At 33.5% G+C, this 23,455-nt stretch overlaps 3 protein-coding genes across 4 annotated transcripts; all 3 read left to right on the forward strand.

Annotated features, from left to right (window-relative positions):
* Positions 1–2,661: 2,661 nt before the first annotated feature.
* Positions 2,662–4,917, forward strand: LOC119081421. Of its 2 annotated transcripts, XM_037190329.1 has the most exons (6): positions 2,662–2,883; positions 2,945–3,114; positions 3,187–4,241; positions 4,306–4,377; positions 4,434–4,660; positions 4,716–4,917. In XM_037190329.1, the coding sequence occupies exons 1-6, from the start codon at positions 2,686–2,688 to the stop codon at positions 4,869–4,871; spliced, it is 1,878 nt and encodes a 625-aa protein (XP_037046224.1). In that variant the 5' UTR covers positions 2,662–2,685; the 3' UTR covers positions 4,872–4,917. The 2 variants fall into 2 exon arrangements, with proteins under 2 accessions (XP_037046224.1, XP_037046226.1); XM_037190331.1 differs by lacking the exon at positions 4,716–4,917 and having other exon boundaries at positions 4,438–4,585.
* A 3,303-nt stretch (positions 4,918–8,220) lies between these two features.
* Positions 8,221–9,005, forward strand: LOC119081484. The gene is made up of 2 exons (XM_037190484.1): positions 8,221–8,274; positions 8,338–9,005. Exons 1-2 carry the CDS (start codon positions 8,237–8,239, stop codon positions 8,930–8,932), a joined length of 633 nt encoding a protein of 210 aa, XP_037046379.1. The 5' UTR covers positions 8,221–8,236; the 3' UTR covers positions 8,933–9,005.
* Positions 9,006–12,304: 3,299 nt separating this feature from the next.
* LOC119081423 (solute carrier family 22 member 7-like) lies at positions 12,305–15,133 on the forward strand. Its single transcript, XM_037190337.1, has 6 exons — positions 12,305–12,455; positions 12,530–13,212; positions 13,275–13,429; positions 13,716–13,884; positions 14,197–14,681; positions 14,740–15,133. Exons 1-6 carry the CDS (start codon positions 12,453–12,455, stop codon positions 15,021–15,023), a joined length of 1,779 nt encoding a protein of 592 aa, XP_037046232.1. The 5' UTR covers positions 12,305–12,452; the 3' UTR covers positions 15,024–15,133.
* The last annotated feature ends 8,322 nt before the right edge of the window (positions 15,134–23,455 follow it).

The following is a 23,455-nucleotide window of genomic DNA, read 5'->3' on the forward strand; positions in this document are numbered from 1 at the left end:
AGAGTGATAGTACTTATGCTTTATGGGTATTGGAACATTCATCGAAATATTTCATACTTTGTTTTGATTTCAGATATCAAATAAGAGATGAAGAAGTACAATTTTCGAAAACGAAAATATTTTTGATTTGTGGAGCTGAAAGATATATTAGGGAACAGTTGCATATTCTCACCCAATATCCTATCTGGGGGATTATAGAAATGTTTTCAATTCCAATTTTCTATTCAATAAAAGTTTTATGGTTTATTCCTTCCATGAATATTTTCAGAGAAATAATTGATTTTCGCTCAAGATAGTCTCAATGAAAATTGTCCGAATCGGACGTATTTAATTGTTCTTTGCAAAATTTTAAAGTAAATTTAGTTGAAAGAAAGTTTGACATTTTTAATTGTCGTTAAGTTGGGATTAATTTCACTGAAGACTTGCAAAATAGTTTACCCCATTTTTTTCGAACTTTTTTCTGTCTCACGTCTTATTTCATTAAGATCTGATAAACATTTAACTTACATACGATCCCCATGTATTACCACCGTGGGACCATTTATCACGAGAAAAACGGTTGACTTTCTACTGACTGATAAAGGATTTTGAGTTTGTTTTGGATAGCTACATATAGTTTATATTCGTATACAAGTCTGTTGTAGTCTATAGTTTTATAAACGACATTTCAGATATGAATTGTTTGCATTCATTTTTGTGTGACATATTTTTTATCTTTTGAGATTTTATTTTGAAAGTTTTATTAAGCTCAAGGAAGAATGAAATGTGACATGTTTGCCGTTTTGGGAGCTATTGTGGTTTGTAATTGTTTCCACAAGAAGTTCGTTTAATAAATAAAAATCTAGATTTTCATTTTCTGACCTTATTACGAACTACTAAATCAGACAATGTGTCAAATAGTCAAAATAAAATCATTAGCTGTTCAATATTAATGTTAAACTACGAAACTATCAATTTTAAAAGATATGGGAATGGCTGCAATTTTATTCCACACAGGTCATACACAATTTTTTTTTTGACATAAATTACATGTGAAATCGTAAAATTGGAGCAGTGTTTAAAGTTCTGTTTTCGGCCCTAGGCAAAATTTTCGTTGTCTTGATATTACGATGGTCAAATTTTGATCAAATTTTAAGAGCTCGACTTGATGAATCTTTCTTTAATAATATCTAAGGCGAAAAGCATTTTTCATATTTTCAAATCTTTGAAGAAAAAAATTAAAAACATTGTCCAGAAAGTCACGACGATTTTATCTTTAATTAATAAGCAGTCTAGACTTAGACATGGTTTATTCAATTATTATAATTTCAAGAACCAGAATAATTCCAGAAAACGTTTTCCGTGTATCGTTCTTCTAAACTAAAAAGTTTACTTGATTTGCAATAAAGATCCTAATACTTTTTGAAACTTATTAAAATTTTAATTTTTTAATCAATTAAGTTAGTTTTGATAAAACCTCGTCTTTCGAGGCTCTCAACGACAAAAAAATATGTTTCATCTCGTTTCGTTACCAGGAAAATGTAATGCCAATTTTGTCCGATATTCTTTAAATGTAAATATTTATCCAAATCATCTACGATAGAAACGTTCAAAACTGACTAGACAGAATTCCAGATTGTTTCGTTATTTCGATGTATACACTAAACACTATAGTTCGGATATCCCCTAAATCCATAGACACATTTCAGAACAATCACTTCTTCAACATCTAAAAACCATTTGTTTGAATACAATCACTTAAAGTCACATAAATCCCAACTCAAATTGTATGTAATTTCAAATCAAATAAACTGTTTGCACAAACATTTCCAAAGAAATCCACTTAGTATCCAATTTTCCAGATTTTATTCCACTGCAGCGGTTCACAAGTTAACTGATCACCAAACAATGAGAAAAATCTGTAAATCTGTTGCCCTTTTATACCATAATGAGAACTTAGTGCTAATGTTTTCAGTTCCTGTTTCATTCATATTTCTCAATGTACCATAACACTTCTCATCTTGAATTAAATTGTTTTTCACGTTTGGTTTTCCAACTTCATCCATGCGTATTAACATCGAAAGAAAATGTGCTTTCATACCGAATCGGAAAGTTTATATTAGTCTGTTTCTGTTTTGTGTCGCTCGAAAGGAAAGAAAACGCTCTGATGCCAGAGTGTGTGTGCTCCTACTGACATCAGTGATAGAACTGAAAAAGAGATTTTTTCTTCCTATGTACTTGTACAAACGCAAACGTGCGTTAAGGTAGAGAGGTTTTGCTTAAGAGAATTCTGGCATTCTTCTGGTGGTATATTAAAGTAAGGTAGCCCTACAAAATTGCTTTAAAGTTGCTTCTAAAGAGCAGAAGGTATGTCTGGGGTGCCGGTATCATAATTTCTTAATGTAATTTAATTGAAGAATTTAATATTCAAAATTCAATTTTTAAATTCTTATATTTACCTATACAGCATTTCGTCGAGATTTTCGGATAGAACAAGACGTTTTTAAAGAACAAAACTTGTTGCAAGAGTTTCATTCATATTTCAGATGTTTTGCTTCACAGCTCTGCTCCCAGCATGAACCCAATGCTCTCTAACAATTTGAAGTCCTCGTAGATACCATCTGAGGTCATAATATTAAATTTTGTCCTTTCAGAATAGTTTGCTTTGAATTCGATAACGTCAAACAGTATTACTCGCGTACGGTTATGATGATATATTTTTGTAATTATTTCGTATTGTTTGTAAACATAGTGCTTCCTTCTCTGGTAATAGCCAATTTCTACAACAGAGCTTCCTTTCCGAAAAGCTTTGTCGGTTCAAATTTGTTTGGCGATGGCCATTTTGTGAAGAAATGTTTTTCCATCGAAGATGTTGCTTTGCTCTCGGCTAGAAGTAAATTCGAGGTACACATCTTGTGATTGCTATTTATGCAATATTGAATCATGTCGTGGAATTTCATTGCAGGCGTTTGTTCCCAACTTTACTTCGATATCTCAAACTGATTTGGAAAACGACAGATCCGTTGAACAGATGTTAGAGTATTTAGAAGAAGTAGGTAGACTAGTGAATTCAACAGACACAGTCGGTAATGTACAGTACATTACTCAGGCCGCTTATTATGATGTCATTGGAGGGTGTGTTTTCCTAGTGAATCTTCGAATTAATTTCTTAATTCAACTTTAATTCCTAGAATGTCTTTGTTTCAGATATCTTCACTTCTATTACTTGCCGTTCGTGAAGTTCTCATTTTATGCCGGTACATTGACCTATAGAAATACGTTAAAAGTTTACAATTTCCAAAACAACTGCAAACAGATTCTTAATACGCATGGTAATGGATGGCGCATGTCGACATTCAAATTTCTAAAAATGCAATACAAAATTCCTCCAATTAATATACGCTCTAAAGGCATGGAAAGTGAAACGAATGGCGTATTCAAGGATCCATGTGGAAATTTGCTTTTAGCCTCGGATGATGACTACACCTCTGACTACTCTGACCGAGAATTAATAGTATCCCTACCAAGAATAGAACCGGTGGACAACGATAGCATTATAAACGTTTGGCTTCCATTCAAGCACAGACGGAATTTTATTTTGAATTCGAAAAGTTCGGCCTTTGTTCTGACGAGATATTATGTTGACGTCCTAAAATGCTACCAGTTTCGCAACATGATGTCCAATCCGTTCAGTCGGAGGTTTAAGAAGTTGCTACACGAGAAAGTTTTGCCGCTAATTCAGAATGACGAATTTTATCCAGGATTTGGTGCTATATTAAGAGTGCTGGAAACGTTAAAAGGCAGTAGTCTTAACCCAAGAGGTATTCATCAGTACGACATCGACAGCGATGAATTTTGGGACGATACGGCAAGCCTAGTCGATGAAGCAGATCCTAATTTGATTGTCAGTGGGATAAATGAGGCAAAAAAAGCTGAAACGGTTAATGAAACAAACGTTTTCTTAAAAGTGGTCGATTCCATCAGGGGTTACGAGATGCAATGGAATGAAAAACAGAAAACAAAATACATTTGCTTGGCTATTGTTGTTATGATTATCGGATTGCTTATGATATTGCTTTGCATATTTATAAGTCGTGAGCTGCGAAAAACGAATGTTAACACGTCCACACTAACTAGGGAGCGGAAGAACAACTGGAAAACATTACTCAGAAAATTATCACAAAAATCGGGTAAAAATGAACTAGACAGCAAACTAAATTCGGAGTCTGATTTGAGATACCCGCCGAAACATGAAGACACAAGTAAAAGCCGAACCATTCAGATTTGAAATTATGTTGACTATAAAATAAATTTTAACCTCGTTAGCATCTGATAGCGCTCCGGTCAAACCGACCACCTCACTCATTAATCCTACAGAGTATAGACACACTTCTAGCGGTAAGACACTCTAATTTCTTTAATTCAACCAACTTTAAAGCAACACTATTTTCTAGCAAGGCATAAAAGGCTAAAACATAAAACTTCAATTAAGGAGGACTACAGTAGCAGTAGCTCGTCAACGTCCAATTCAACAAAGTCAAAGAAACGGAAAATTTATCGCAAAATTCGCGATGAAATGAAACAATCGCGATACTATGGTAATCAAATTCACGGAAGACCTCGATCAATATACTCAACGTTAGAACTACCACAGGAACTGAAGCAAGATTATAATTTCAAGGTAAGAGGAATGTAGGTTTTGTGTATGTGATCTCACAATCGCTTCTCGAAAATAGATCAGAACGGAAGTCAGTGATACAAAACAAAGAAAGAAAAACTTCAGGAGGCATTCGTCGTCGTGTTCAGAAATGGAAGTACACTCTTCCGGTTGGGAAACACTTTCTTCATCAAAAGTAGTTGGAAATGTAAAAAATTCGTTGAGAAAAAATTGATTTTTCATTAAATATTTGCTTTTACGAATTTAATAAGTCGAGCGAATCAGAAACGTTTACTGAGAAATTTTAATTAAAAAAGAATTTGGTTATTTCAACGAAAATTTCTAAACAAATTGAATTCAAATTTCAAGTAATTGGAGGTTCAGACACCGACAATTAGTTGTCAACTATCGCCATGAGCAGGTATCCGATTTCCTTTGAACAAATACCTTTTGAATGAAAACAAGGCACACTTACAGTGAACGACATCTCAAATGTCTCACTGTCATTTTTTTCAGAGAATGTCATTGTGAATTTGCAATGACACAATAAAATTCTCAGAAAAATTTGACAGTGAGACATTTGAGATGTCGTTCACTGTACGTATATAAAAAGTAGTGACGTCAAAAGGCGTCATATCGGCTCAATTACAGGTCCTATCACTTTTCGACTACCACTTTTCGACTTGGACCACTTACAAAAATAGACTCATCCGCTATTATCCATAGATTGTGTACTATTGAGGCTAATCAAGGCTGTCATTATTCATTAATATTTCGTGATCAACAGACTAATTTGAATTTTTAAGAAGACACTTTCATCGGATTTAAATAAATATATTTGGTTTAAAGCTTTTGATTAAAACTTGAAGTGAGTTTTTACAGAGCCATCTATCATATACTAGTCAAATAAACATAAAACTTCTAAAAGTTTCTCTACATAAATAGAGCTCTGCTTCTAATAGGGTACGAAAATATAGCAATGATTCAATATAAAATAGACATAACGAAAGTTTCGTTTCAAAAATAATCAAAAACAACTTTAATGTAACAGTTCAGGTTTTGTAGCATGTTATATGACGACAAAAATAAATAGTGAACTGTAGCTATCGTCTTCTGACATGGCAAAAATTATGTTAAAACAAATGAAGTAAAAGATTTTATTTTTTCGAAAATATTTGCATGGAAATAAGTAAAAATATTCAACTAACTACCATATGACGAGATCTACTATTTGTGATTTTTTTTTCTTTCCTTTTTTTATTGTACCATGACGCAGTCCTTGTAAACAATTTCCAATTCAAATGAATAAATGAAAACTACCACATGTTTGTTATGGTAACTTTCCTGCGAAATATACTAGAATTTAAGACAACATCCAACAGCAGAACAGCACAAAATCATCAATCAGCAATTAGATCAACGCGAAGCACTTCTGAATACATTGTGGTTTCAATAAAGTCGATCTAAAGACAACAGACACCATCCGAAGCTTATAAACCTTATAAAAAGATGTGTAAAGATGTGAAATGAGATTAGAATTCAAATAGTTTAAAGTTGGGGCAATATCAAACAGTCTAGAACAATCTGTTTCTCTAGGAGACAAATTTTTTGGTGTATAACAACAATTGTTCTGTGCACAAAACATCTCATTTTGCGAAAATCCTCGGTTCGGGTTTTATAGATGGAAAGAAATATTACCTATACCGTCGCATATCATCAGTATTTTATCATGCCTACGCATCTTAACGGATAGAAAGAGAATATTTCGTTTCATTAGCTACAAAATTCATTTTGTAAATACGTCAACATAAGCCAGAGAACATAATTTGGTTTCGGGTGCTTCTCGATGGCAGATGACTTCCATCAGTAAAATGTTAAAAATGTATTGTACCAATCCAACTTTTTTTTATGAATGAGAGAACAATAGGTGTTCGACGACTCATTCTTGTCCAAGGATTGGTACGCTCACCCTACATGTCCAGAGACTCACAACATCGAAGTTTACCAAATTGTTAAACATACGCAATTTTACTAGTTTAACGTTTCCAATGAAGCAGTTGTACGTTTTTTTTTGTATTAACGTTCAAAAATTTCAATTGCTGAAAAGTTAGTAATTAAAAACGGCAAAAACATAACTAACTGTTTCAACTTTCATCGTAAATTTTGCTTTTAAGTGCATAACACGCACTACATGTTTTCAATTTCCACCACAATTAATTCGTATCGCACCTGGTAATTAAGACCATAAAAAGTTAAAGTGCAATAACTGAATTTATCAATGAATACCATACCACGTTATGAATTGAATAACACACATGAACACACTTTTACGACAGATGTACTGAGCTACTAGCTCGCGTGATTAAATACGAGATTTTAGTTATTTTTTACCCTAAAAATGTATTTTTTGCAATTTTTTTCACGATTTTTTTTTGGTGTGTAACGTTTTATAGATTTTTCCCAATTCACGGAAGTTAAACCCGAATCAATAAAACTAATAATCAAATGATCCCTTTTCGTTTAACAAAGACCTTGGTCCTGGCAATTTAATGTTTGAATATGTGTTATAATCCTTAACGAGCATTGATCGATGGAATGAATGCAATTGGAATATAATGGGACGGTTATTCTTTGTGTTCTTTACTCGCATATTGAATGGGAATTAATGATACACATGCAATGAAGTAAGATTAAGACTACTCTTGATGCACAAAATTCGAAAGGTTTCGTAAGATTCACCAAAGTCTGTTTTGTGAAGGAAAAATAATCAAAACGTTTTCTGTCAACAAAAGGAAGATTCACCATGTATCACTATGAGACCCTAAAACACAGTGTACCGGATAACTAATAGAACCCTCGATGTTGTTCAAAACATTTTCAACAAATACACAAACGAAACAATGTATAAATAATATATTCAGTCAATGGATACTAGCATTGTAAGCTACCGAAATGCATTAGACGTATATGTATGGATGTGAGTATTCAATGCAATGCATGAATATCTCTTTACGACAATGGATTATTCCAGTGATTGGCATAATCTCATAAAAGGCTATTTGTTTAGAGGTGGCAAAATGAATCTATTTTTATGATAAAAATTCATTACACAACTATAATGTGGCATGGTGTCGGCGTAAATCTTTATATGTTAGGATTGGGGACGAGTTTTTTTTCGATATTTTATATTCATGGTGTCATAATGCTGAAACAGCATGATTCACTCGAACAATATATAATTTCATGGTGCGGTAAATACATATCAATATGATAATGAAAATGAAAAGAAACAAACAGTTAACACTTTTAAGAGCTTTTGATTCGAATATTTTTTATTGGTAGAAGGATCTTTATTAGCTTACCAAACATAGATGTTATTCTAGTAGGTTGATGTGCTTGGAGCTGTTTAATATTATGAACAGGATGTTCAAAAATATATCGGTCAAATTATTGTCTCATGTCTACAAATTCTGAATCAATCAATGACCGGTTTACCTACAACTAATCAGAAACTAGTTAATAGTAACATATTATTCTGGTAACTGAAATTTGATTTTGTGCGGGAGAACCATTCATTTTTTCGCTTGCGATCGCATAACTATGTTTTTAGGAGTTCGGCAATACTTTAGTCTTGTAAGGTAAGCGCGTTCTAATTACTATTCCCGATAATCAAAATCATAAAAAAATATTTTTGTCCCTAGATTCTTTCACAGATACAAAATTCTCGATTTTTTGGAACCGACATCATGCCAAGTATTAACTGTGAGCACTGCACTCGTTACGATTACTCTACTATCTACAATGTACACGTATGCCCTAGCAAGTATTCTCCTAGCTACAATTTTATTGCTTGCCTCTTCATCAATCCTTACACTGAAATTCTTGTTCGTATCGCGCTTGCTGATCATCGAAACCGACATGATAGCACCGTTCTTCAAAAGCAAGGATCGAACGTACAAGAATTGGATGAAACTGATGTGCCAATCCGTAGTTTACATGCTCCAGTTTGTTGAGTTTGGTTCTGTAATAGCATTACTGGTTGTGTCCGCAACATTTTTGTCGACATTATTGTTGCATTTTCTTTTCGTGCGGTTCTTATTCGTAACCATATTGTTCTTGAAACTTTTACTAGGATTACTGCAATGGCTGATGATGGCATTCACTACAACAATTTGTACGATAATACTGGTTGAAATCTATGTGCTTGCAATAAGTTACAGTTTGAGTGCCTTGTTGGTGATTTTCAGAGATAATCGAAAAATGGTGAAAAGCGAGAAATTTTTAATCATTTTGTGAATTAGAAAACTCTATCAATGTATTCGTGTAACAAACACATTGTTTGTTGTTCTTCTTTCGATAAAAAATAAAATTTTTGTGCGGAACGTGTTGCAGTTTTACTCATTCCTCATCGTTTTCATTGCTATCAACAGGATAAACGTAAAGTTTCACTCAAACACGTGTGATGGAATAGAAGAAATGTAAAGACTACTCTTACTTGATGGACTTCATATGGATTGAAGTGATTGAAACAAACAAAATCCATCAAAAAGTAAGTATCTTGAGTTTTGTTTGAATGACAATAATATGCAATTTTAGAACGACCGGTTCGAATCGTAATAACAAGTTCGACCAAATTTCGCGGAAGAAATTTGGTTTTCCTAATTGACTGTAACTTCTTCGTAATTCGGTTGTGATAGTGGACGTAAATAAAATTAAATTGAGAGTGATAGACGTGTGATATATGCACTGCACATGCGTTTATACATTACCATTAGGAGGAATATATTATGAGAGACAATATCTTTCTCAGCATGTACCCACAGGTACTGTATCATTAACGAAAAATTGAGTGAATATAAGTCCAAATTCTATATAAATTAGTGTATATGAACGTGCCTGTGCGTGCTTGATGATACTATATTTCCTCTCAAGACCGCTTTTCTACTGATTTTTTTTACAAGCCTTGAGATATAACGAATAATAGGTCACATTGGATGCTGCTAACATAATTCATTACATGAGTTTTGATAAAAGCAAGCGTTCAAGTGATTTTTCGGAGCAACAACAAGCTTTGGTAACTGCCTCGCCTTCGGATCGGATACACAAACTTAGTTACCGAAGCAAGTTGCTCAAAAATACACAAGGAAGTTGCGAGTATCGCAAAATTGTTTCCTTATTAATGAACAGCATCCTACCACATGTGAATTTCACATAAAATTTTAAGAAAAATGAACCGAAAATAGTCCCTGAGTTGTACAAAAGTGTTTCACCTAACAAAATTACTTTTTCACGGTGATTTATCACTTAACACAAACCCAGTTGTCCTAACATCACCCCTGTCCCAAATTAATTTTTTTGTAATGCCTGGACTTCCGGCGTTTACCAGTAAGTAAGCCATGTTAAAATGTCAAACGCTGAGCGAAATCTAAATCAAATTTGAGCGACCTCGACCAAGTCGATTGATCTCCTGAGCTTCCTTATACATTTTTTGACAGTCAAGTGACCCGACCCGCCGCTATTTTGGGAGCAAGTTCCACATTCAATTTCATTTTCGCAGGAGGAAAACTGCTATGTAATGTTCAACTTTCGCATGAGACGGGTTCAGGCAGTAATAATAGGTTACATTGTATGTTGCGAAAGTAATTTATGGCATACACTTGTCGAAAGTTGCCGAATCAAGTTGCACAAATACACACGAGTGAGTTTGTGAGTATCACAAAGTTGTTTCCGAAGTAATAAAGTACATAGCAGAGCATCCAATGTATCTGGTTTACTATCTGGCAGGTAGTAAAATTTTATTTTGGCGATAAAATTATTCTGCAACTACTTTTCGTATAACATTTCGTTTAGCCTACGTGCTACTAATATTTAAAATCTCGTGGTGTTGCTTCCAAGTAATCTATGCTTTAGTTAAATAATTAAATAATTATGCCCTGGTTTTTCCTCCATGAACTCTACACGATAACATTGATAATATGATAAAAGAAGCGCATAATATTCGTTAAAAAAAGAAAATACGAACTGTTATCACTGAATACGTAAGTGATTCTCACTATCTATCAAAATTTATCAATTTACTGTCTATTCAATTATATCAATAACAGCTAATTGCTACTGTTTATTGTCAGTAATAATTTAATAACATCAATCATTAATATGTTCCAATTGTTAGGGTTCTCGTGATGTGATTAAAATCGAATTAGATAAATGTGACGTAATGAATAGCCTAATCCACGGAAAGATGTAAACACTTCCGTACTAAGCTATTATAATGAACGCTTCCTGAAAGTACTAAGTTTATAGCCGCAGTACTTTCACCGTATAATAATGGAAATATTGGATGGTGTTACCGAACCTAACTGTGTCTTTAACCTTTCAGAATCGGCTAATTATATGTTATCGACGGTGGTTGCGCCTGGTGCTCTGTTATCATATGTATATGAATAGATACATACTTGATTTTAAACTGGGGAATGGTTAAATTAATGCTGTAAATGGTTTTGTATGATAAATCAATTAAAGATACTTAAAACAAGTGAATTAACAGAGTTTATTACAATAAAGCCGCACAAACGTGTACAGGTGTTACATGCCCGGCCGAGAATGAGTTGACATCTTCTCGAAACCGATTGAAATTTGACCGCTTCCTTTTTATTTACGCAGTTCTTCGGCTTCGAAAAATAATCAAACAAAATATCGTTATCTGTTCTTTAAAACTGTGCAATATACCGATGACAACAATTGATATCAACACTTAATGAATGTACAAAAATTTTAAATCACGAGGTTATAAATAATAGTTCGGACGCATAATATTAACCTTTGGTTCACATGCTACGTGATGTTTGATGTTTTTGTTTTAACTGATTTTGTTTGTAATGAATTGGACTTTTTATCTTTCCTTATTTCTGTTAATTTGCGCATCGATATATTTACTTATACATCACAAGCAACGACAGAAATTATGCAATTCGGTCACCGATTTTAAGTACTTAATCTACACTCTAATATATTTATGGCACCGTACGAAATCACAACAAGAAGTCTGCCATAAAATTTTGATAAAACAACCTTTTATCGTATACCGAAATCATAAAATTATATTCTTTTTAACTGCAACTTAGTGACCTTACCTGTGTAAATCGGTTTCAATTGTTGATATCAGAGTTCTGCCCGCTAATTATTTATTGTCAGCGAGTTTGGGATAGGTGTTTCGGTTCTACTTTTTCATTTGTGTGCTAGGCTAATTTAAAGCAGTATGGCAAGATGATAGCTTATATGCAGAAGAAGATGAAGTGAATAGTTTAACAATGATATCCTTTCGGTGCAAAGCAGTAATGCAGCTATCGGTATATATATGGAATACGATAAGGAATATCATATCTATTTATAGGAAAGTTTCATTGCCAGACTAAAAAAGCACTTCACAGTACCGAGCTAAATGAAAGGTTCAGCTTGATTTTGAAAATATTGATCATATTATATTTATATGTACCAGGTACCTATATGCGTGGTGATATTTATTTTTTTCAGAGTTTAGTCGTGCGGGTCTGTCTTATCAGCTTTTTGTATTATTATGTTAGAAGACATACGCAAAAAATTTCGTTGAACCCATGATTGTTCGGTTGACTGTAAGAAGCAATGTGATACAAATGGATTAAAATTTATCTCTTCCTTGTTGTTCCGCGTGTTGATAAATTGATAATTTGCTTTTGCGATAGACATAACTTATAGATGATTTTATTAGATCCATAGTCAGTCTTCGGTTGTGCTCATCGAAAAGAAGATATCTCCGATCCAATTCCTTCAAGTCATTATGGTGAATGAATTTTAAAATCGTATGTTCGCAGTGTGTGTACACGACTCTAATTCGCATATCTTAATTTCGTTCAGGATTCGAAGGATAACAGCAGTAATGAAGTCAATGGTTTCGAAGCCATAGATATGCCCGACGCTCATTTGATGGCTTCGAAGAAAGAGTCGACTTCACTGGAATCGGAGACAAAGGCTTTATCCCAACAAGTTTATCAGTTCACAACGGAACCGATCGATAAGCCACTGCCACGAAATGCGGATCTATTTGATCATTTATTCGCTAAATTTGGAAAATGGCAACTCAGATCGATTCTCTCCGTTTTTATTTATAAAATTCCGGCCGCTTGGTTTATGCACTGTATCCTATTTACTGCACCCGCACCTAGATATGGCGAATACTTTTGTCAAGCACCTCAGAACTTATCGAATATTGATTTATGGATAGACATGGCCCATCCGTCTACTCCAGCAACAACGAATCTTCAAGCGGGAAAACCGTTCACGAGAGACTTTTGTCACGTATTTAGTGATGCTAATTACAGAGCTGTAGTGCATACAAAGGACAATGTTTCTTGGACGTACAATAATTTTACAGATGAAGTTATACCATGTGAATCACACACTCATATCGATGAATATGAATCCATCGTAACGGAATTCGACTTAGTTTGTTCACGTGAGATACTCATAGCTACAACACAATTCTTACATTTGGTAGGTGTTAGTTCGGGTGGTACTCTGGCTATCATACTATTAAATTAGTAAGTACCGACTTGCGATTGAAGGATTGGGGTGTAATATTAACAATTTTGAACTATTTCAGTGTTAGTCCTAAGAAATTAGCACTTGGCGGAATGTCGTGCATGTTGCTGTTCGGTCCTTTAACCGGACTTGTAAATCGATATGAACTTCACGTAATCTTTAGACTACTAGCAGCCGCATCAATTGCTCATATGGTTCAAGCCGCAGCAACAATTTGTAAATATCATTTTTGAAGTGGAGAGTTCGGTTGTGGTATAATAATGTCGTGCCAATAACTGCTTTCGTAAGACCGCATTTCTTAAGTTTAAGCTGTAAATGAAAATTTGACTAAAGGGTATTAGATGATGGATCGAACCATTTCCACTTAAAACGCATTTGATCAAATTCAATCGCAAAATGTATGACGACAATTATTACCCACTTCCACTTATCTACTGACATAACTGCATACAAATCTTGATTAATTATAATCTGACTTGATAAAATTGAATGTAATCCGCAGCACAAGATATAACCGTTGGCAAATATCGCATATTAGTAACCGCACTTCACGAAATATTTTGGGGCGTTGGTGTTATACTTTTACCGGGATTAACTTTCTTCTTTTCGTCATGGACTTACCTGTATTTCGCAATGACATCACCAGCGTTGATTTTACTTTTGCTTTATAGGTAAAATTTATTTTAATTTGGTATTTTAATTCGGTATAATCCTTTAGAAAATTATCTTATGAACCGAACATTCGGTCAGTGCATGATAGAGTATTTAGAGTACAGTATACTGTATTCATATATTGTCAGTTTCTGAACACTAAGTACAAGTTATTGCTTAAGAAGAAAAAGAACGGAGAATGAGTCAATGCTATAATTCCATTTCGATGATGATCGGAGGGTGACTGAATTATTACAGAGTTCACCGTTAAATCTTGTCGTCGTTATGTTTCCAAAATCTCATTAACTAACTTTGACTTAACTCACTTTCAGGTATGTGCCAGATTCACCCAGATGGCATGCTGACCGTGGACACGTCAATCGAGCTATGAAAATTATTCAAAGATTTATCGATGTAGATCAAAAGCATAACGATCCTAGAATTCCCGATGACCTCTACGGTCGACTTCAGGATCATGCAAATAAAATGGAGAAAAAGGATCCAGGACCGAGTCTTTGTGTTCAGTTTCGTGAACTGTGGAAAGGAACATACATTTGGAAAAGAAACTTGGCCTGCGTTCATTTTGCCATCGCATGTTATATTGTTAGCTACTTTGGAATGCTTCTGAATGCCAAATCGTTTGGACGAGAACGACTGCAAATTAACACAATGTTAATGGGAGTCGCCGAGATATGTGGAGTATTCATTGGCACCTATTTGATTCTTAATAAGGGTAGATACAAGTGGAGATACGTAGCAATGTTCAACCTAGTTACGGTCGTCATATCAATGTGTGCTTGGCTTGTACCTGCTACGGGTAAGATTTGACATATCAGACATATTAAAAGAAAGGTTACACATTTTAATTCATGCAGTTCCGGAAGCGCAACGGGTCTCAGCATTAGTTTACATTTCATTCTTTCCGAAGACTGCCATTTCTGCAGCATTAACAATGCTGGTAACTTGTAACACTGAGGTGGTAACGCCTGATAAGAAAAAAATTGCTGGACTTTCGGTTTCATCGTGCATGAGAATATTTCAAATGTCAACTCCATATTGGGGCGCACTATTAATATTCGGTCAACTCGTTCCACAAACGTGTTTCGCTGTATTATCAACACTTGGAGCAATAGCATGTCTACTAATACGAGTACCTTGATTGATTATTAGCGTTATTTATAGGAAATAATTTTAATTGTTGAGGAAATAATCTGTTTTATTGATTATGACTTTACTTAGATTTGATTGATAATACACGATGCTTTATAAGAAATTTTGTCGTGTTTTAGTTATCTGTGAATCGATAGTCCTTTGTTCTTGACGAGGTCAGAAGACAACTTCACAACTCTTTTACATAATCTCGACAACAACGACTAAAATAAATATCGAGCTCTAGCTTAACTTACAGTCTTTTTTGTGGTTAAACAAATGAAGTACAAGATTTTCTTTCAATCTGTCGAAATCAAACAATGTAATAGATTCAATAACTGTCCAAATGATATACTTTCCGTCTGTGAAAGGTTACATTGATACAATTTGAACTAAAATCAAATTTTGACTTTCTATCTTTTACTGAAGCTTCTTGTTGTGTTGAAAAAGCCTGAACTTTGTCTCAACTGTGATAAGTAACCTCTGAGTAACCACCAGTCATCTGTTGTCGACAACGGCGACAAAAAGAAGCACTGAGCTCTGGCTGGAATGTTTCATTTTATGGTCACGCATTAACCTTAAAACAAATGAAGTAAAAGACTTTGTATCTAGAACACTGTCACTGGGTGATACTTCGAGCAAATATGCGTAAATTTTGGTCTTCATAATTTTATCTACAGATGATATCCACTGAATAGTTGTGTTTTAAATTCGATGAGGCGAGCTCAACCAATTATAACGTACGAATAGAAATTCTTCTTTCGGCAATCAAAATTGGCTCAACAACGACCAAAGATCTATTATCTGTCTCGTAATGTATCATTTGATGAGTACTCCCAGAGGTAATCGTATATGATCAGATGGAAATCAGAAATTTATCAATTCTTGGACACAAATTAAATCGCTTTTGAAGAAAATACCACTTCGAAACATGTAAACATTTTGATTTAATGTTTGTATGCTAACAAATGCTATTGATACAATGTGTCCATTGTCTACAGGTCCACAATGTTACGTATCTTTAATAGAATTCCTCTCTTTTTTTTCGAAACTAGCAAACTTATTTAATTCAAGCACACTTAACATTGAAAAGGTTACATTAAAACCTAATCTATCATCCCTTGATCAACTATTATAAAAATTGAAAAGTACAAAAAAAAAAATGCATGCAGATGGGCCAAAAATGTATATGCTCTGTGCATTTGATTTTTTTTTAAAGAGCATCTCTCTTGTCTGTCTGTTTTACACACGAAAAGATATTATTTTCAAACAATGCATGGTGGATTGAATATCAGAGGCAATGAAAAATACACATAATTTTTATTACATTCTATTTATGAATTTATTATTCGCTTAAATTTCAGTATTGTGTTACGGAGGCATATAGGGAAATGATAAAGCGACCGCAAAAATAGAAAACTGAATTTTAAGTGGATTTTTTAACGGTGAAGAGGTGGTTTTAGTCTACTGTGGCAGAGGCGGTAAATATTAGAATTTACTCGCTTGAAGTAGTTGCAAAAGGCTGGAAGCCACTGAAAGTAGTTGCAAAAATTATAAAAGGAAAATGTTACAGTCAGAGGGCATTGAAATTTCATCATGAATTTGCTTCACCTGTTTTTCATTTCATCCACGCTAGGGTTCCTATTCGTCCTCTTTTTAGTGGACATGTCCTCTTTTTTCGCCTCGGTCTTCTTTTTTACAAAAATTCTAAGAACGACACTTTTTGGAGGAAAATGTAGTCTTTGTCCTCTTTTTTTTCAGATCTTCTTCTTTTTTAAGTAAATTGGATGCAGCTCATACATAAAGAACGAAAAATTTTCGTTCGCATTAACTAATAATCTGTCAGAGAACCTTGACTACAATGAACTCTTCATCTAAAAAAAAATTCTCTCGCTCCGCTCGCATTCTTTACCACCTCATTCGTTCATACATTAAAATAAACGTTAGTAATTTCAAAAGAAAGAAAATAGTGTAGCGTCGTATGAGACACCAAAGATCACGCAAGGATAGGGAAAAACAAAGTCTGTATTCAGGTAATATAAAGTGGGTGTTATCACTGAGAAGGAATCCAAAAGAATATCAGGACGATTTCAGGGCATATTGCACAGAGCATTTTTTAATTTTTCGTTTTCAACATGAACACCAAATTACACAATAGTTGCACAAAGTGCATGTACAGTCGTTGATATTCCGCGTCAGAAATTTCACTGCCTCTAACTGTATTTGCAACAAATTTTGCAATTGCTTCAAAAGAATATCATTTTTTTAAAGTGTCTTGTTTCGAAGTTAAATGTTTCATTTCATTTGAATAAGTTTCCACAAAGGTTACCTTTAAAGTTCTGAACTAGCCAACCTAACCCTCCACCTTCAAGCATTTGCGATTTATTTTGAAATGTTTCATCCCACAGCCTGCGTAAATATTACCCAAAATTATCTCTAAAAAAGTGTACCAATAACACAATCAAATCATTTAAAAAAGTACGAACGCATGCATCACTTACAAAATAAACAAGCGCAACTTAATACACTCCTTCGAACCCCTTTTTTTGTCGAATTACATCCAGGATAATCAAATAAGAAAAACAAAATTGTCTACTTCCGTATTACTTACATTTATTTATGATATATCAATTGCACACATGCGCTTGGCACGCGTTCCAGTGTGAACAACTTGTTAGCTTAAACGGTTTCGTTTTTCACTAACAAAATAATATTAAGTGGGTGACACGAGCCGATTGTCTTCAATAAACACCTTCTGAATCGAAACTGTTCCGAGTTTCTTTTTTTATTAATTCAGTTCGTTTTTTTGTGAGTCAATATTACCGCTGCTTGATGTGCCACGTGCCGTTTGGTATATTGTATGCTAATCTAGCGATTAATTTATTAACTATGACAGTAGTTATGGTGGGATATTACAACTGAACTTACATAAATATTCAGTAGCCATTTAAGTATCACTTACGTTAGAGCGTGTCATATTCCACGCTTATTTTTTTAGAGTTAAGAATAATGACACCGGAAAATAATTTGGTTTTCGCTAATTCGTTACCAAACCATTAATTTACACACTACCGAACTATAGTTAATTCCCACTAAATTGATCTTCGTCACGTGTCCTGATAGATACTTGGGAAATAAGTGGTTGCAATTGCACCAGACTGCATAAGTGGCTTTTTAGTAATTGAGTCTGCCACAAAACTAACAATGCTTCACTTAAATAATTATTAAAATTATGGCTGATACCATTGTGGTCCTTGGGTGGGAGTACAAATTCATCTGGGTCATCTGTTCACATCATCAGAGATGCATTTCAATCGAAATGAAAGCTGAAGTTCTTATGTTAAACTGCGAGAATGTTATATTGTCTACCAAGTCTATTGCGACCCGGCCTATCCTTCGTTTTGCTAAAATCTGATGAAAGAGTGAATCTAAGGAATTCAATTTTGCCTTGTCATTAGCCAGGACTTCTCTAAAAAAGTTCAAAATAGTGTAGAAGAGGACATCCGTTGGAATAAATTTAAATTTCTTTCAGTAATGCAATGCTAGCAACTATTTTCGAAATAAAACGCATTACATACACAACAAAACAAAAAATTGGTTTGGGCGGGCAGCAAACCATTAAGTATGTAAATCTAATTTACACTATTCAAAAGATGTAAATCCAATGTTCCAGCAGCCACAAAACATAATATGCGTGAAATTTGTGTTAGCTGTAATTCGACACACACGTCGGTGCAAACAAACAAGGGATGGAAAAACTCTCCTCATAAAATTATATATTTATTGAATGTACTGCTTAGAGTGAACTACCGAACAAGCAAGGGAAGTTAGTTCGTCTAAACATATCGAATTTAAAATTCATGGTATTCAGTTGTTGTGTATACACAAGTATGTAACATTGACAGGAGTATTGAATGCGTTGTATATGTACAAAACGAACTAATATTTCTCAAATATTTGCAGTGGATTTATGTCGAAATTAGCCTGAAAATTTCCGTGACAAATTTTTTTTTTACCATTTTCAGGAAATAATTATTATGAGTGACACCCCTGGCAAACGGGAAATAGGATTTAATTTTTATTTGATTTGATTACTTTATTGCCTTAAGCAATCGGACACACATTGAAAATGGTTAGACAGATGGTCGATCAATTTCTTTGCAGGAAAAAAGTCTTTAGTTTGATGGAATCGATTTCTATGCTCTAGCATAAAAGACATCAAGTTGTCGACGAACTGAAGGTTGTTTCGTAAAAATTGATTTAATCGTTACAAGGATGTTGATTTGTTGATTGCGATGTTGAGTAAAAATATTGATCGCAGGTGAGAAAGAGGCAAATAATCTTAATCTTTCTTTAGATATTACTACTAATCACCTTTTAACATATATCATCTTCCCTAAGTTACAAGGCATCAATAGAAATACTCTCGTCCACTCGTCAAAATAAAAATTTGGAACCTCGGACGTAATCTACTAATAAAAAAATTGAAGTACAAGATTTGAAATCAACCGAATAAAAATACTTTGATCGATGGAAGTAATAGACCCGATAATAATACTGGTACTGATCTGTTACTTCTTTTGTTTAAAGCATTGGTTTTTGTCAGATATCAAATCTTGCACCTCTTTCATTTTGAGGAATACTTGAGAAAAACAGCCTACACAAATCGGACGTATTTTTTCTGGCTTATTTACTTGGAGGTCTTGGAGAACTTTAACACCAGAGTCATACGTTTTTTAAAGTTCTTCTACAGACATCTAAATATTTGAAGTGAACTATTGGAACGGTGATTGCGAAAAATAGGTCAGCAGCTGGTTATTGCTTCAGAATAAATTTTTTTGGATTCAATTATCCATTCATTCGAGATTCTTCACGTAGAAGGAGTTAGTGTCATATTTTCACTTGCAAGAACATTCACCATCTCACAAGTCAAGTCTGACTGGTATCATTGGAAAGCTGAAACACGTAGACAGTGTTTTCATTTTCCCTTATAATTTGTGAAGTTAACTAATCTTTTCGTTTTTTCACCATGTTGCTCCGTAGCTGCGTGATCTCAGCTATCCGTCAACTACTGTGGTAGAAATTTTTGTAAAAATTTTCTATTTTTCAATTATTTGGATGTGTTTTTCTGGTCACACAAGAATTAAAAAAAAGTGTTTGACGATGACGTTGAAGTCTGTGCAGTTCACAGTGGGCATCAAGGCCTCGAATTATATACTAATTAAGCTTAAAAACCGATTTCGGAAGGTAGTTTTTCAAAAGAATCGATCTTGAGTATTACATTGCATTATGTAAGAGAACACTAACCTGAGGTCACCGTTTATTTTTTGTTGTCGTTGTCGATAGCAGATGCCTAGTGTCTTTCAATAACATAAACATTTCTTCTTCTATACCGTCTCGGTACTAAATTATCATAATTTTCATACAGGACCAAGCATCTAATGGTTATAAACGTTAGAACCTCGAAAATCCTCTGATAACTGTTAATTTAAAAGAGAACTCAAAAATTCAACCAGATATCACAATGTAAGAAAAATAAACATTTGAAATCGTGATTTAAAAAAAAAGTAAAATTTTCATTCCAACTCATCCACGCGTCATTGTACAAACAACCCCGTTATTGAAATCAAAATACGAATAATTCATAGTTGACACCTCAGGGGGTCTCTATTATGATTATAACTATTATTTCAATGGTATTGTAACCCTCACTGAAGTCGTTTTTCACTAGTTATTTAGTGATGTTGAAATTCGTTTTATATTTATGTACGTTATGACGGTCTGGTTGCCAGCTTGGACTGTACTGTATACCATTGCCAGTTAGAAAAATGTAACGACCTAACAATGCATTCATGCATTCGTACGTATAGTTTATATGCGTTGTATAGGTACCGCATATAAGTGCATGTACACGATGTGTGCATAGAAAGAGAGTTTTGTATGTACATTATTTGGGTATAGTAGATTTTCATGGGGTGAACGGAAAACAATAGCTGATTTCACGTCACCTGCCATCTATTATAAATTGCTGTATGAAATGAGCACCCCCAAAAAAACGGGGTAGATTTACTATTTCAATAAGACTGACTGTATAGGAGATTGTCGTACATTGTAAAATAAAAAGCTATTAACAGCCCTCAGATTTAAATCACTGATATTTTAGATTTTCCTTTTTTTCCTTTGATGTTGGTGAATTATTGCTATTTAAATGATGTGACAATATAACTGTAACAGGAAACTCTTGTTGTTTTTTTTATGTAAAACGGATATTTAGGTCATACGTATTCCGGATTATGTGACTGGAAAACAAAGCCCAAAGATTTTTTTAATCAAATATTTTTATGGAATAATTCAATAATTTCATTCGTCCCACAAAATATGTGTGCTTAACGTTATGTATCGTAATAAATCGAAAAGCAATTGATGCATCTAACATACAACCACACAGATTTGTGAAATGAAAGAAAAGAATATCGGGTGATTGAATTCATCCAATTCGTCTGTACTGTAGGTCTAATTGCTAGCCGGCATATAAATTGAAAAGTACAAAACATTTCGATATAAAGTAGGGGTTGTAATCATATATGACGGGTATTTGTGCTCGAATGTGATTAGAAGCTGAATGTAGCTTGACTGGCTTTTAGAGCATTATTCAAACAAAACGTTGTTTTCTTCCTTTTGTGATGAATATGAATACGAATTAGTACGAGCAAAAATGTCGACATTTTCACGATGGATATATTTTACCGAGAGTGAAAAAAATCCCCGATTCCCTAAGGGTGGAATTAATTTTATTTTCGAATTTATTTTAAGGTTCGGTTGGTAAAGGAATATCACCTAAGGATATAAAAAGCAAAATTATTTCAAGGGTTTCAAGTTTCATTTATTTCAACAATTCAATATATAATTTCATTTCATTTTGTTTCTTTGCTTTTATTAAAATATTTATTTACAATTTTTGCTAGAAAAATATTTCGTTGTACAATATTTCGATACTAAATATTTTTTATTTTGTTTTATCAGCTTAATATTTTCTTTGAAAAGGCATTTTAGTTTCATAAGAATTGGCGTTTACTCTAAAACCGTTTGTGATGGGCAAATGAAAATATTTGTACGTTCAAAATTTACTTGTTTTTGTATTGATCTTAAAGTATTAATAAATCAAAAATTCTTTATTATTTTTACATAATGTAAGTTTGTTTCTAATATTAAATTTAAATTTAAAAAATGAGATCATGAACAACTGCAAGACAATATAATTGGTAAATCATCTCCAAAAAACTTTAATTTATAACAGTTGATAAAACTTTGAAGATGATAACAATTGCATATCTTCGACGTATTGAATATCAAATCAAACAATAATTCTGTATTAGAGATTATGGGGAACAAATCAGTAGTTTAAAATGTGTATTATATAGCGCACGGTAAATCAATGAGATTAGTCTAATAAGTGCTGCTAATAATCTTATCTGCAAATTTTTAAACTCTTCATTTTACATTACTTCTTCTAAAATTGTAATTCGCTATTTAATAAATTATTTATTTATTTATTTAAATGTTGAAAAGTCGAGTTTGCGTGTGAATTTTGGTGATCTGGGGCGAATCGAGGTCAATAATCATACGTAAACGAGATTTTTCATTTTTATCCCGAACCTAATAAAGTACTTTGCACTCGATGTAATAAATAACTATTTCCTAACATATGCTAGTTATTTATCTAACAAGAATCGTAACTAGATGTTAGATTGCTAATCCCAGGCAAAGCCGGGGTTGGCAAGACATCGTGTGCGATAATATACCGTTTTACAACGTTTTATGCAGTGAATACCGAAGATAATCTTAGTTTGACTTCAGTAACACGTGGATTTTATCGCCCTAGTTTTTTTAGCGATAAAACCTCTTGCAAATCCTTTATCACACTAGTGCGATAAAATACCTTCACACGATATTGCACATAGGCGGCGTTAGTTACAAATATCATCACTGAATTGCATAAAAACTTTTTAGCAAATTCGTTTCCAGCACGAGCCGGAGGATAGGTCGCGATATTTTAACACTAGTTAGGAAATAGATTTTATTGTAGATTGTCCCATACCATTAGTGTATATTTTTACAACTTTGTATTCAAACAACTGATATGTTCACTTAACCTCTTATTAACGGCGTACGTATTTACATAAAGATTGAATCTGTTACTTCCTTTGTTAACTTCAAAACAAAACTCTAAACTCGAGTAATGCTTGCAAAGAAATCATGTACTTCTGTAGTTTTACGATTCATCTCCTATTATAAGAGTTACAAATTATTATTTATTGTTGACGTTGTTGTGAATAACGATGATTAACTGTTTATAAGAGGGAAGATTTGATGTTGATGTCAAGAGAATTTAAATTGTTCGTCTTAAGTCTTTCAGACCTTTATACTCACATTCATGTTAAT

This window comes from Bradysia coprophila, unplaced genomic scaffold, assembly GCF_014529535.1.
Source record: "Bradysia coprophila strain Holo2 unplaced genomic scaffold, BU_Bcop_v1 contig_358, whole genome shotgun sequence".
NCBI lineage: Eukaryota > Metazoa > Arthropoda > Insecta > Diptera > Sciaridae > Bradysia > Bradysia coprophila.

Excerpts from the sequence above, each read along its gene's own strand:
- LOC119081421 (XM_037190329.1), top strand. The coding sequence starts at position 2,686 with ATGATGATATATTTTTGTAATTATTTCGTATTGTTTGTAAACATAGTG. Across the intron at positions 4,242-4,305 it reads GCCGAAACATGAAGACACAA|CATCTGATAGCGCTCCGGTC; the intron begins GTAAAAGCCGAA and ends TAACCTCGTTAG. Across the intron at positions 4,661-4,715 it reads AGCAAGATTATAATTTCAAG|ATCAGAACGGAAGTCAGTGA; the intron begins GTAAGAGGAATG and ends TCTCGAAAATAG.
- LOC119081484 (XM_037190484.1), top strand. The coding sequence starts at position 8,237 with ATGTTTTTAGGAGTTCGGCAATACTTTAGTCTTGTAAG. Across the intron at positions 8,275-8,337 it reads CAATACTTTAGTCTTGTAAG|ATTCTTTCACAGATACAAAA; the intron begins GTAAGCGCGTTC and ends TTTTGTCCCTAG.
- LOC119081423 (XM_037190337.1), top strand. Across the intron at positions 13,430-13,715 it reads TCAAGCCGCAGCAACAATTT|CACAAGATATAACCGTTGGC; the intron begins GTAAATATCATT and ends TGTAATCCGCAG. Across the intron at positions 13,885-14,196 it reads ATTTTACTTTTGCTTTATAG|GTATGTGCCAGATTCACCCA; the intron begins GTAAAATTTATT and ends ACTCACTTTCAG.